This window comes from Camarhynchus parvulus, chromosome 13 (assembly GCF_901933205.1).
Source record: "Camarhynchus parvulus chromosome 13, STF_HiC, whole genome shotgun sequence".
NCBI classification, from domain to species: Eukaryota; Metazoa; Chordata; class Aves; order Passeriformes; family Thraupidae; genus Camarhynchus; species Camarhynchus parvulus.
The window spans coordinates 8776584-8789852 of record NC_044583.1 but is presented as its reverse complement, the minus strand read 5'-3'; the positions used below and the strand labels follow the sequence as shown (position 1 = coordinate 8789852).

The following is a 13269-nucleotide window of genomic DNA, read 5'->3' as shown; positions in this document are numbered from 1 at the left end:
TTACAGTATCACTATGTGAATATAGGGCAGATTTAGATGACAACATTTTCCAGGTTTGTAAAATACAATATTTCAGAAAAATAAAACTTATTAGAATACGTTCTCAACAAGCCTGGTCACCCAGGTTATGTTTGCAACTCTGCTGCTGGTTTAAGGTGGGACTTTTAGCAAAATAGTTAACATCTGTTTCCCCATTTGTAATTGGCAGCTACCAAAATGTCTCTTCCTCATACAACTGAGGACACACAGAATCAAGTCAAGCTGTGGTGCAGAAGCAAAGACATGCCATGAAGACAGCTGCATTGTGGATTAACTTTTCTGTTTGTAAAGTGCAGGGTATCAACAGCATGGACAAAAAAATGAGCCCTTGGAAAAAGATAGAGTGAGAGCAGAATGTCTTGCACTAAGGTTATGTATTTAACAGTTTTACATGAAATATTCATATATAAAAACTTTTTTTAAGTGCTTTTCTCCAATTTAAAAATCTAAAGAATTCAAAAATAAGGCATTCAATATTTGAAAAAGTACAGATTTACAAAATGTGTATATTCTGTAATGAAAACTCCACACCAACATTATACACTTGGAAAAAAAATACAAACAGGATATATTACAAATTTATGTAGCAATAACTTAGTTCTTACCATGCAATAAAAAGGACGTTAATTGAGATACACAAGCTTTTAGCTTCCCCTAAACTGGAGGGCTTAATTTTGTTTGCAAATGAGTTTTTATGCAAATTCATAGAACTGTGGCACTTGAAATTTCTGGTAGCCTTTCTATTGAGAGTTAAATTGTACATAATGCTTATGAGGATGGAGAGTAACACAGCAGCTGTTACGAATCATTCCAACTTTGTTCGACAATAGCTGAAACTCTTTTCTCATATTCACGTTTGTTCTCCTGGTAAAGTTGTGCTGCCTGACTGTTTGCTGGACTGTTTGGATTGGGTTCATCAAGCAGAGACTGAAAAAAGGGGAAAATATAATGTGAGACAAACCAACACATGTAAATCAAGAAAAAAAATCAACTTACTTTTAAGTCAAATGTGTTTCAGAGGCAGACGCAACTCAGAATGGCCCAGTTAAAAAACCTAGTTAAATTCATGGTTAGGCACCCCTAATTATATTACTGACCCACAAATTACACCCTGCCTAAGCATCAGTGCTGCACGCACTTGTAGCTTCACAAACCAAACAGACAGTTCGTGCTAGTCAGCACTATGGAGCTAAATGACTATTTGGTAATTACATTATACTGACATTCAGGACTAAAGAGGGGCTAAGATGTCTCCTACAAAACATCACTGTTGAAAAATTAGAAAATCACACAGGAGCAAAGGAATTGTGCATTTCCACTGTGCCAGGCCATTTTTACTTATTCCAAGTAGTGTGTTTCAGCAATATTGTCTCTTTGAGGGCTTCACAGTAAAGTTAAATGTTTCAAACGTGAGGCAATTTTCTGCATCTGATATCCTATCTTGAGTAAAAACAGTTAAAAATGAACACAAACCAGTAGCTGCTTTCCTGTGCAAAAATATATAATGGTAGTTTTGTATCTCAGAATTAGTGATGACATAGCATCTTTATCTGATCTAAAACTACTGCTTAGCTCATAAGGATTTGAAGCTCCCCTTGATACAGACACCTGGCTATCCTCATCACTGAGCTGTGAATTCTGGAATAGAGACCAATAATAACATAATTATTTGGTAGAACAGATGCAAAGTTACCTGAATTGAAGTTAAAATAGATGAAACATCGTATGTTGGACTCCAGCGGTTCTGAAGAATATCTAAACATATGCTGCCATCTGCATACACTGTAAACACAACACAGGTGTCACTCAGAAACTGTCAGATTTATGGCACTGCTCAGGGCAGAGTTATTGTTCCAATTCAATCTGTACTGAGATTATTAATGCTTTAGGAAAGAGGACAGCAGTTTGTCTCACCATCTTCTGTGGCTTGAACATACTTTGAAGATTTATTACTGAAATTAACAGAACACCTAAGAGGGAAAGAAGGAAGGTCTGAAGACAATGGCATTAGCACAGGAAGGGGCAGATTTGGTGTCCTGCTCCTCCAGTGTGACTGACTCACACTGTCACAGTGGAGAGCAAGGCCCTCACTGCAGGAGTGGAACCTCTCACACCATCACACCACGAGCAGGGGCAGCTCCTACCCCATTTTCACACACTCACTATGAGAGGCACCAAGGCAGACAGAAAATATAGAAAAGTGCCTGAAATCCTGCTTCTGCCTGGATACCTATCATTCCTATGGCGTTCACATGAACCAGAGACTCACTGCTCAAACTTCTACACCTTCATCTTCCAGCTTGTTCCCAACAAATTACAGACCCTGTGGCAGAGACAACCTGGCCTGCACAGTATGTGAGGTATAATTTCTACAGAGGAGCAGCAGGCAGGATTTTTCCTGCACTCAGCAAAACCTATCAGTGCTGGGGGAGGCAGCACAGTGCACTCTCTCAGCTGCTCTCTTCACTGAGATGGGGTCAGACGCCTCCTCTATGACTGAGGACCCTCATTTTCTTCCCTGCACTAGTCCTGGTGGGCACAGGGCACCAGATGAAAGCAGGGACTTGGGTGAAACCTCACCTGGCAAGAATAATCAACACTTGGCTCCAGCAGTTCCCTGCAGCTCGTGCTGTGGCTGCACAGACACTGCTGCTGTAAATGGAAGGGGGCAGGAATCTGCAGCCAGAACTGCCTCTTTAAACCAACCTAAGTGAAGCTGCTGCTGCTGAAAATACTCGCAGGCTTTGCTACTGAGGCTACACATTGATTAGTAAGAGGTAGATAGCTGCTTCTTAATAGCATCATAACTCTCAATTTTTTGTCAAGCAGTTGCTGTCCTAGACATCTACTTAGGAGATGGCAGTGAAGGGAGATTAAGCATTCTGGAGCTGCAGAGAATGCCTGACCACACTGTAATATTTAATGAGTATTACAGCTAAATAAAGATGGTTTACTCACCATTTGGATGGAACATTTTTGATAAAAACCTAACAGTTGGAGGCTTATTTGGATATTCTTCAGAAAATTCTATTACTAGTTTAAAAGTACCTGTCCAAACAAAGATAAATAAAATCAGATAATTAACAACAAAAGAACATATCCAGGAACATAGACAACAAATTAATTTATGTGCTCCATGACCAGTATTTCTCCTCACCATTATCTAAAAAAAACAAACCAACAATGAATCTGATTGCTTTTCATATATTTCAAGTGATATTGGAACTATGGAATTACTGCTCAGAGTAACAAACCCAGCAGTAGTGGTTGGGTAGGAGCTTGGAGACTCACTGTACACATGGCAAAGGCAGCTTTATCCAACATTATCCCACTTTTCCATGACCCAGGGATGCTGGGCCCATGGACTCGGGTGACTTTAGGGCGTTTCATTAAGAAGGCATTGTGGTGCCAGCAAAGAAACACTGGAATTTCATAATCAGCAATCTCAGTCTTTGGAGCTCACAACTGATTCACTGAAAACCTTTGTTACGGATCAGTGAATAATTTACTGTAATTCCTCCAACCCAACACAGAGAAAAACCCATCTGCTGCCAATTACTGCAATAATACTATAATTATTAAACTCATTATTCCTCATATGCCTGAGGGAGGGTCATTACACACCAGCTTTCATGTTTATGTACAAATCTGGGATTCCCTCAACCTCACTGAGTTCTATATTGAGAACACCTCAAGGTTTTTCACCTGTTCTTCATTAGGAGAACAGTGATGAATCAAACATGCCAAAAGATGAAATGAGAAAAGCTCTTGTTGAGCTCAGCTAAAGAGATGTGCAAACACACCTGGCAGTGTCAGGCCAATAATCCCAGCTAAAAGCTCTTGTGGGTATGTATGAAAAAGCCTTGATAGGAGCATTGCTTTGTAGCTTTCAAACCAACCATGAGCCAGCACGAGACACTGCTTAGATCAAGTTACATATTTTTATAGCCCTCACTGCTTCACTTACTTGGTTTGTTTCAAATTATACACAGATAGCATCTATTATTTTTCAAAAGCAGAACAATGTTAGTACTGTTAACATTTATTAGAATGACAAAGGATACAAAAGTTAGCAACCTACCATCTTCAAAAGGTGTCCCTTCTGGCCTGAAAGGTTTTAAAAAGAAACTCCAGTTAAAAGTGATCATTACCTACTTCCACACAGGCACAATAAATGTATATCTTCTTTCTCATCCTCGCCAAGATACAGACAGAAGCAATAATTTAAATTATTAGAACAGCATCCATAGGTAACCTCTGAGAGCTTTATTGTATCTAAGACGTATCCCATAGTCACCTGCTATTTGGGATATCAACTTTATCATCATCCCAAACAATATATATGCCTTTAGGTGACTAGTTTGGAACAAATGAGCAGATTATTAGCAAGCACACTTCAGTTTGATGAAAGGATACTAAGGCACCTCCTCTTCCACAGAACACATAAGGTAACTTCCCAGACAGATCCTGTACCTTGTGCTACTAAGATTCAATCCAATCACTAATATATCTGGATTTAATGGCTCAGAACATGTGGCACTTATGTACTTTAAAGAAGAATTCTGCTTTTTCATAACACATGTATAACTTATTTTTCATAACATAGTATAACCTATTTATTAAGCTTTATTCAACAAAAAGCTGAACAAATTAAAAATTTAGTTTTTTTCCTTCCTAACCATTCCCCACTATCTGTGAAAAGAGATTTTTACCATAACACTTGGCCATTTATTAAAGTTTACAAACTTTACATACGTGAAACAAGAAAATAACTGTAAAAACAAACATCAGGTTGTCATATTTAGCCCTCTAATACTGAATTTCATAGTGACCAAAAACTCTTACCCAAATATAACTGCATTCCATTGCATTATGTTATTCTCAGATGGTGCACCACTGACACCCACAGGAGGGTCTTCTTGCAATCTAAGAATTACAAACATAGATGACAGTCATATATATTAAATACTTCCACCTGCAGATATAATTTACCAGTAATATCCACATTTTATAAACATTTTCGCATTCCTGATCAGAGAATACACAAAGCATTCCATGCCAATTATCAATGCTCTGAAAGACAGACCTACAAGGCAACACACATCAAGATTTTCTCATGTTTTACACCGAGACACAAGGGCACAAGAGGTCTGATTAAGTGTTCAGGGAGCAAAGGATTAACTGTAAGAATAACTTGTAGCACCATGGACAGCTGGGATTTATGGTGCTACACTGTGAACTATGAGAGAAGAAATGCTGCTGGCTGCCACAGCAAAGAGGGGAACAAGCTGCAGCCACAAGCAAGAGCTGAAATCCAGGCAGTGGCACACACACACAAGTGACTCAAGGCAAGGGACCATCAGGGAAGCTTTTCTTGCATACTCAGATTTGTGCATGACAAGTGGCTAAATTTGGTATAAGCCTATTTTGACTGACAGCCTGATTGTTTCAAGAGAGAGCAAAGGGGAAACCTGTGTGCTGCTACTCCCTCTTACCAGCCCCACAAATGTGTTTATCTCTAAAGCAATTACGGGAACATTTAAAATTATTTTTAGTTCCTTAATCCTCAGACTAGGCAAAAGCATGTTGCTCACTGAAAGCTTCACAAACTTGAACCAGAAATATGCACTGCAGCCAAAGAACAGGATCCAAATGCCCCCTGTGCCCATCACTGATCCACATTAAAGATCACAAGACCCTGACAAATGTACACCAGCAGGTCCCAATCAAACCACCTGCTCAAACCCCCTCAGTGACAGCTCCTACTCCCCTCACCTGTTTTACCTCCACAGTTATGCAAGAACAAGGAAAATGCAGTGACTGTCCTTGTGTCACAAACAACTCTTGAGTGTTACCATGAGGTTTGATAATATCACAGCACACTTATAAACAAGTCACTACAAAAAGCTCTGCAGACCAAGGGACAAATTCCAACTAAATGCCATATGCAAATGCAGATGTACTGAGAGCTGTCAGCAGCACAGGCAATCCTCCCTGCACTTGCACTGCCTCAGCCCGGGGTAACACCATGGGTTGTCCAAGGATGCTGAGCAGTGCTGCTGCCCTACAGAGCCCCTTTAAACTCTCTGTTTACATCTCTGCTCTTTGAGCACACACAGTCCAGACAGCTGAGTATCAACAGCATAAACCACCTACTATTTTGGTCAGGGAAAGCAGGAACAGGATTTCTTCCTACGTGACAGCCAGGCTGCAGGCCAGCAGCAGTGCCTGAGCATTAGCCTGACAAATGCATCTGGGAGATGACTTTGGGTTTTAGATCAACTTCAAAGCACGTGTGCACCCTGCTTGTCACAGGGTCTAACTACAGACAGGATCTGGCAAGGACTGCAAATAGGACTAATCCTGAAAGTCCTAAACAGCAGGGGAAATGTGGTTTGAGTACTCCCTTTTTATCAGCAAAGTAAATAAATAACCTTTTATTTCTTTTGGTTTATTCAAAGAAATTACAGGAAGTAAGAAATCTGCTGAACTCCTCTCTCTTCACAGCTCCTGACAATCACAGTATGCAAAAGCATTTTATATTTAAAGAAGTGAATCAGAGTTCACAGCACATTGTCTGTTTTTCAGTATGAAGTAACATAAGAAACAAATAGATAACTTGCAGCACAAAAGAGCAGAGTAAAACAAAAACTGACATGAAAAAGTTACGTAAGTTTTGGAATAACAAGGTCGCTATATATATGACAAATGGATTTGATTTACATTGTCTACTTGGTTATATTTTTCCACAGCTTTAGAGTCTTCTCTCCAGCCATAACTACAAAATTATTAAACCAGTCCTTGTAGGAATATAAAGGCATAAAACCCACATCTGATTGCAATCTTGAAAAATTGAGGTAGTCAGCTTGAAAAAAAAATCACTGGTTCATCTGTGTAAGCAAATACAATAAAAAGTCTGAATATCCTGTTTTGATTTGAACAGGAATCAAGCAACACCCACTTAACAAACACCAACACTCACACGACAGCAGGGGAGGGCTCCACTTCCCAAAAACCTCCTCCTGCTTTTAGATTCACGAATCAGCCTTTCGTCGCTGCTGCTTTACGTGCAGCCACGTAAAGCAACCACAATACACGTCAAGTGTTTACTGATGTGTTTTCAGGGCCTGGTATAACATAGCTCTGCTAAAAAAAGAGACACTATCAAAGCTGACTCACCTCCAACTACTCCTGAGCGACCCAGTCTGGAGAACTCTTACTGTACATCCTACAAGGAAACCTCCCACCCTTTTCCACACTCTGTTCTAAGTGTGTTTACGTGTCAGACTGGAAATAATTTATTCCAGAGTCAGTGGTTCAGTCATTAACATTTAAAAGTGCACGTATATTACACAAGATTCTTCACGATTGCAAACTTTAAACACACTCTCACGCGATTGTGCATAAAAACATTAAAGGGCATTTGGGTTCCTATAACACACAAACGAAGCGTTCGCCAACTCTTTGCGCTTCGTTTCCAGGCGCCTATCACAACAAACTTATTTTCAGAGAGACCCTCTGATCCAGCAAGCCCGGAACACTTGTGAATTCCGCCTGAGCTATCCCAAAGCCGGAGCCGGGGGGTTGTGGCCGCTCTCGGGCTGCGGGCCGGGCGGCCCGGCACGGACACGGGCACGGCCCTGCCAGCGGAGCGGAGCGGGCCCGGCCCGGCAGCGCTCGCAGCCCCGCCAGCCCGGCGCCCCGTGACCCCGCGGGCACTCCCGGCTCCGCAGCCACCGCTCCAACTCCGATCCTCACACGCCCCCAGCCGTCGGCGCCCGGGCGAGGCGGCTCGAACAAAGCCGGCGCTGCCCGGCGGGACCCCGCGCTTCCCCGGCGGTGCCCCCGCTCCCCCCGGCTCTGCCGCTCCTGCCCGGGGGCTCGGTGCCAGCCCCGGCCCGGGGCAGCGGTGGGTCTGGCCCCGCTCACCTCTTGAAGTCGCGCATCAGGCGGCGGCGCGCCGGGGTGGACATGGCGGAGCCGCGGCGCCGCCTCCCGCCCGCGCTGCTGCGCGCCCGCACAAACAACCCGCAATGGCGGCTCCGCGCGCGGGGCGGGGCCCGCGCCGGCCGCACCACTGCGCCTGCGGGGGCGGGACCGCACCATCTCACCGCGCAGGGGGAGGCGGCTGCGCGCTCGGCGGAGTTTGGGAAGACGTCGCGGGAAAGGGTCGGGAGAGAGCGGGAGTGCCGGGGGACAGGGCCCGGGAGAGAATCGGGACAGAGTCGGCAATGCCGGGCGGGACAGGGCCCGGGAGAGAGCGGGAATGCCGGGCGGGACAGGGTCCGGGAGAGCCCGGGACAGAGCCGGGACTGCCGGGCGGGACAGGGCCCGGGAGATCCCGGGACAGCCGCACCCGGGCCCGGCCGGGCAGCAGCCGCGCTGCCTGGCGCTCCCGGAGCGTTTCAGCCTGGGATTTTCTCCTTGCCAGGCACATCAGCTCACTGTGATCCAGCTGAACTTCTGCAAAGTACACAAACAATTACTCGAGGTCAGATTACAAGGTTGTACATTTAGATTTTACTCCTATGCTGTGTATTCAGCCCACTCCCACTCTTTGCAGTAACTGGATGTTTTAAAAATTTAGTTGTTATCAATTTTTAATTAGGGATAATGGTCCATTTTGCCATATGGGTCCCTCAGCACTTCTTTAAGTTCCCTCTAAACACAGACTGATGTCCTGGCTCTCAGCCCTTTTTGAAAATCCCATTACTCCAACAGACAGAGCAGGTCTCTTTGAAGTCATGACCCAGTTCTTACATGCAGCCTTGGAAGTTATCCCTGAACTTGGATTTGTGTGCTTACATGTGCCTCCCTGCTTTTCTTTCAGATGATTTTAAGGAGGTCAAAACATCATGGGACGCATAATGAACTGACAGAAATAAACACTGTCTGCACCCCCTGCCCGTTCCCGTTTCCTCCAGCCATCCAGGTGTGGAACAGCACCAGCCCAGGCTTTAACAGCACAAAGCTCAGTGCTGCTTTTTCACCCAGCTGGTGCCAGCCCTGCTGCAGCAGCACCACTGACTGGGTCATTTAGAAGAGGAATTTGCATTTCACACAGGGTGGGATTTAACTCTGCAAAGATTCAACTCTGACCACTTTAATCCAATGTCCCACCTTAGTGCAAATAGTCAGATGCCAAAAGTGAGGAATTCGCACAAAGCCTGGTATGGCAGGGGAGCAAGGTTTTCCAGAAGGCTTGGGAATAGGAAATTATAATACCCCAGCCACTAAAACATGATTCCCCACACTAGTGAGGAATGGTTCCTGGCAAGCCATCCCCTCCTCTGGACTCTCCTCCTCCTCCTCCCACCACACACATTCCCATTTTTCATTCCACTGCTCCTTTACCTTTATGCAGCTTTTATTTTGCTCCTGTTAACTTGGAAGGCAGAAAGCAATCTGTAAAAACCAATGCAAGCTTGGACCTGTACACAAAATGAAGGTCACTTAACAACATTAATTAATTCAGTATTAGCAGGCACTGCTTCAGAGCCCAGACAGGGCATCCCCTGTCCCCAGGGCAGCTCTCTGCCCTTTGAAGCCCAAGTCACCCTCAGCCTGTGCAGGGAAATAAACAAAAGCCAAACACCAGCACCAAGCTGGAGCTGAATCTGAAACCCTTTGGTATTTCCACCTGGCTTGGGAACTTTTTCAGCAATATCTCATCAGGGACAATATTTCTTCTCCTCTGACACCACCAGGGAACAGTGTATTGATGTTATCTAATGGAATATTTTAATCCTACCTGGCAGTAACATGTGTAGGTGGTAGTTTTAATAATAAATTAAAAGCTTTTTTTTTCTTCTCTGAAGACGTGCAATTTCTGTTCTGTTGATTGCATGGCACATATATGTTTTGAAATTAATATATCCCAAGCTACTTTAAAAAAAATCAATCCTAACTAACAATAAAAGATAGGCTCTGGCCCTGCAAAGGTGGTTTAATGTGTCTCAAAATGAAATCTGCACTAAGTATCCACTTTAGATTTGTATCTGGTGATAATTATTTCCAGTACTTCCTTGCGTAATGAACTTAAATGCATCACTGCCATTATAATGTCACTATGGGCATTTTAGTTCAAATGTTTTCAATTTATCAGGTACTTGTAACCCACTGACTTCCAGAGATGAGTGGAAACAACAATTTCAACACAACTTTGTCATTTGGTTCCTGGAGAGCTTTTTTTGTGTGTAATTATTAAAGCTCTCCAGTGTAACAGTGCTTCAAACACTTGGAAAAAATCCTTACACAGTCTGTGGTCTAGAACAGAAAGTAATGTGTTCCTTTTTGAGTAATACTCGGATGGATGTAACAACTTCCTGATCAGGAAGCTGTTTCAAGTTCAGTTCTTATTTCTATTTTTTTAAAATGACATTTGATAGGGCATATTTCAAATTTTTATATTTTTGTATTTTTATATATATTTTATTTTATTTTTGTAGTTTTATTTATATAATATTTTATTCTATTATATTATAATATATTATTTATATTATTTATATATATTATATTTCTATTTTAATTCATTTATATACTTTAATATATTTTGGTTTACATTTTAATTATTTTAATATTTTAAATATTTTTTAATATTTAAAAAAACATAATTTTTACAGCACATTCTACATTAATCTCAAGTAAGTACTAGATTCTTGTGCAGCATTTCACAAACCCAAACAATTTCTCAGGTAACTTTGACCATTCACAAGATGATGTGTGTGAGCTGGATGAGCTCCTGGTGCTGCTGTGGGTGCTTCCATCCTGGAGCTCCTGGGTGTCCTCAGCCCCACCTGGCCATGGGAGAGGGACAGCAGAACCAGCCATGGGAGAGGGACAGTTGTGCTAATCACATATCCCCTGAACACAGAGAGAATGGTTCTCTCCCAGGATTTTCCTGGGAAGCTCTGAGGAAGTTCAGAGAAGAGAATGAGAAACAATTCTTATCTCCATTTGCTGCCCCTGTTGTTGTGCACACATGGAATGTGTTATGCAGCTTGTTTGCCAAAGGGTGGTTTCTTAATTGGACACTGGATGGTGTTTGGATTGATTGACCAAACTGGATGGGACAGTCTGTAAGGGTTACGAGTTTCTTAGTAGTATGGTATGATATAGTATAGCACAATAAAGCAATTGATCAGCTTCTGCAGTCAATGCTAATTATTCCTCGTGGAGTCAGTGCTAATTATTCCCTGTTCAGGGGGCTGTTGTCACGATAGAAAGCAGAGCTGGCCATGGGGAGGGACAGCAGAGCCGGCCATGGGGAGGGACAGCAGAGCTGGCCATGGGGAGGGACAGCAGAGCCGGCCATGGGGAGGGACAGCAGAGCCGGCCATGGGGAGGGACAGCAGAGCTGGCCATGGGGAGGGACAGCAGAGCCAGCTGTGGAGAGGGACAGCAGAGCCAGCCATGGAGAGGGACAGCAGAGCCAGCTGTGGAGAGGGACAGCAGAGCCGGCCATGGGGAGGGACAGCAGAGCCGGCCATGGGGAGGGACAGCAGAGCCAGCTGTGGAGAGGGACAGCAGAGCCGGCCATGGGGAGGGACAGCAGAGCCGGCCGTGGGGAGGGACAGCAGAGCCGGCCGTGGAGAGGGACAGCAGAGCCGGCTGTGGGAGGGACAGCAGAGCCGACCATGGGGAGGGACAGCAGAGCCGGCCATGGAGAGGGACAGCAGAGCCAGCTGTGGAGAGGGACAGCAGAGCTGGCCATGGAGAGGGACAGCAGAGCCGACCATGGGGAGGGACAGCAGAGCCGGCCATGGAGAGGGACAGCAGAGCTGGCCGAGAGGCTTCTCCCAGCCCTGCAGTTCGGGCCCATCCTCAGAGCCAGCCCTGTGGCTCCCCAGGGCCCTGTGCCAGCCGTGGGTTGCATCACTGGGCTCTGGTTCCTCCCCGAGCTCCCCAGCACACATTGGCCACGGCAGGGGCGGTGTGTTTACTGCACCAGGGCTGTGCCATCCTCAAACACCACTGGGATTATCCACAAGCATTTCCTCGCACAGATATTTCAGCATTGTGGTAGGGATTTCCCCTAAAAGCTCAGTTTGAGTTCAGACCTCTGCCTGTGGAAAGTCCACAAGAATTTCAGTCTGGACACGGGTCAGGCTGGGTTTTCTCCTTGCCAGACACACCAGCTCATTGTGATTTAACTGAACTTGTGCAAAGTACAGAAACAATAACTTGTGGTCAGATTGCAAGGGTATAAATTTAGGTTCTTAGTTATTTGGATTCTTACTTCTGTACTTTATATCCATCCCATTTCCATTCTTTGGATGTTTTAAAAATTTTGTTCTTATCAATTTTTAATTAGGGATAATGGCACATTTTGCCATATGGGTTCCTCAGCTTCCCTCGAAGTTCCCTCTAAACACAGACTGATGTCCTGGCTCTTGGTAGCACTGAGGAGACCTGGCACCAGTGAGAGTGTAGCTATAAATTAAAAAAAAAGGGGGGGTGGGTGTGTAATTAAAATAACATACTTCTATATCAAGTTTAAACCACTTTTGTAGTTAACCCAAAACTGCTTCAAATTATCAGCAGCTAGTGATGTACAAATTAAATGATAAATGGACCTCAGTGTGAAAAAGTATATTTTTACTGTGATTCTTTTAATATAGGAGTTCTCATCTATGATTTATTAGTGTAAATAAAACACATTCAAGAGGATATTTTTAAGCTGCTGGAAGGAGCTGCTCCTTTCTTTGCTGTATTCCTGGTGCTGCTGTATTGGTTCAGAGCCTGAAGATGCACCATGAAAAGTAATGTGGCAAATGTGTTTGAATATTGGAGGAAGGCTGAGGGAGCAGAAACAAAGACTTTTAGCATGTTTTCAAATTAATGACAGTCTTTAGTTAAGCAAATTACAGTTTTTGTTGTCAGCCTTTTAGAGGAAGTCTCTATGAACTGAAATAAAAAGCCATGGTAGAAAATGTTTTTCTTCTTTTACCAACAATGATTTCATCATAAGGATATTGTTAACCTGATTAATGTATTTAAGCAGAAAGAAAAGACTTAGTGTTGGAATTTATCAATCATAAAATTCTAGATGAGCTCCAGTGTTATTTCCATGGATTGGATAGCAAAAGACTTCAAAATACCTTTTCCAGTTAGAACAAGCAATTGAGTACCTTTACAACAATCATGAAAAAGCTCATGGAAAGATTAATCATAAATAAAACGTTATTGCTTCTAGAGCACACCTTTTCTTTATTGTTGTGATTTGTCATG

At 43.5% G+C, this 13269-nt stretch overlaps 1 protein-coding gene across 1 annotated transcript; it reads right to left on the bottom strand.

The window, feature by feature from the left end:
• Nucleotides 1–394: 394 nt before the first annotated feature.
• UBE2B (ubiquitin conjugating enzyme E2 B) lies at nt 395–8094 on the bottom strand. Its single transcript, XM_030957409.1, has 6 exons — nt 7969–8094; nt 4885–4965; nt 4121–4146; nt 2998–3087; nt 1733–1821; nt 395–966 (listed from the first exon to the last, which is right to left on the bottom strand). The coding sequence occupies exons 1-6, from the start codon at nt 8010–8012 to the stop codon at nt 838–840; spliced, it is 459 nt and encodes a 152-aa protein (XP_030813269.1). The 5' UTR covers nt 8013–8094; the 3' UTR covers nt 395–837.
• Between the last annotated feature and the right edge of the window lie 5175 nt (nt 8095–13269).

Coding starts and splice junctions, on each gene's coding strand:
- UBE2B (XM_030957409.1), bottom strand. CDS start 8,012: ATGTCCACCCCGGCGCGCCGCCGCCTGATGCGCGACTTCAAGAG. Junction 4,966..7,968: donor CTGATGCGCGACTTCAAGAG/GTGAGCGGGGCC, acceptor TGTAATTCTTAG/ATTGCAAGAAGACCCTCCTG. Junction 967..1,732: donor CTATTTTAACTTCAATTCAG/GTAACTTTGCAT, acceptor CCCTTTTTTCAG/TCTCTGCTTGATGAACCCAA.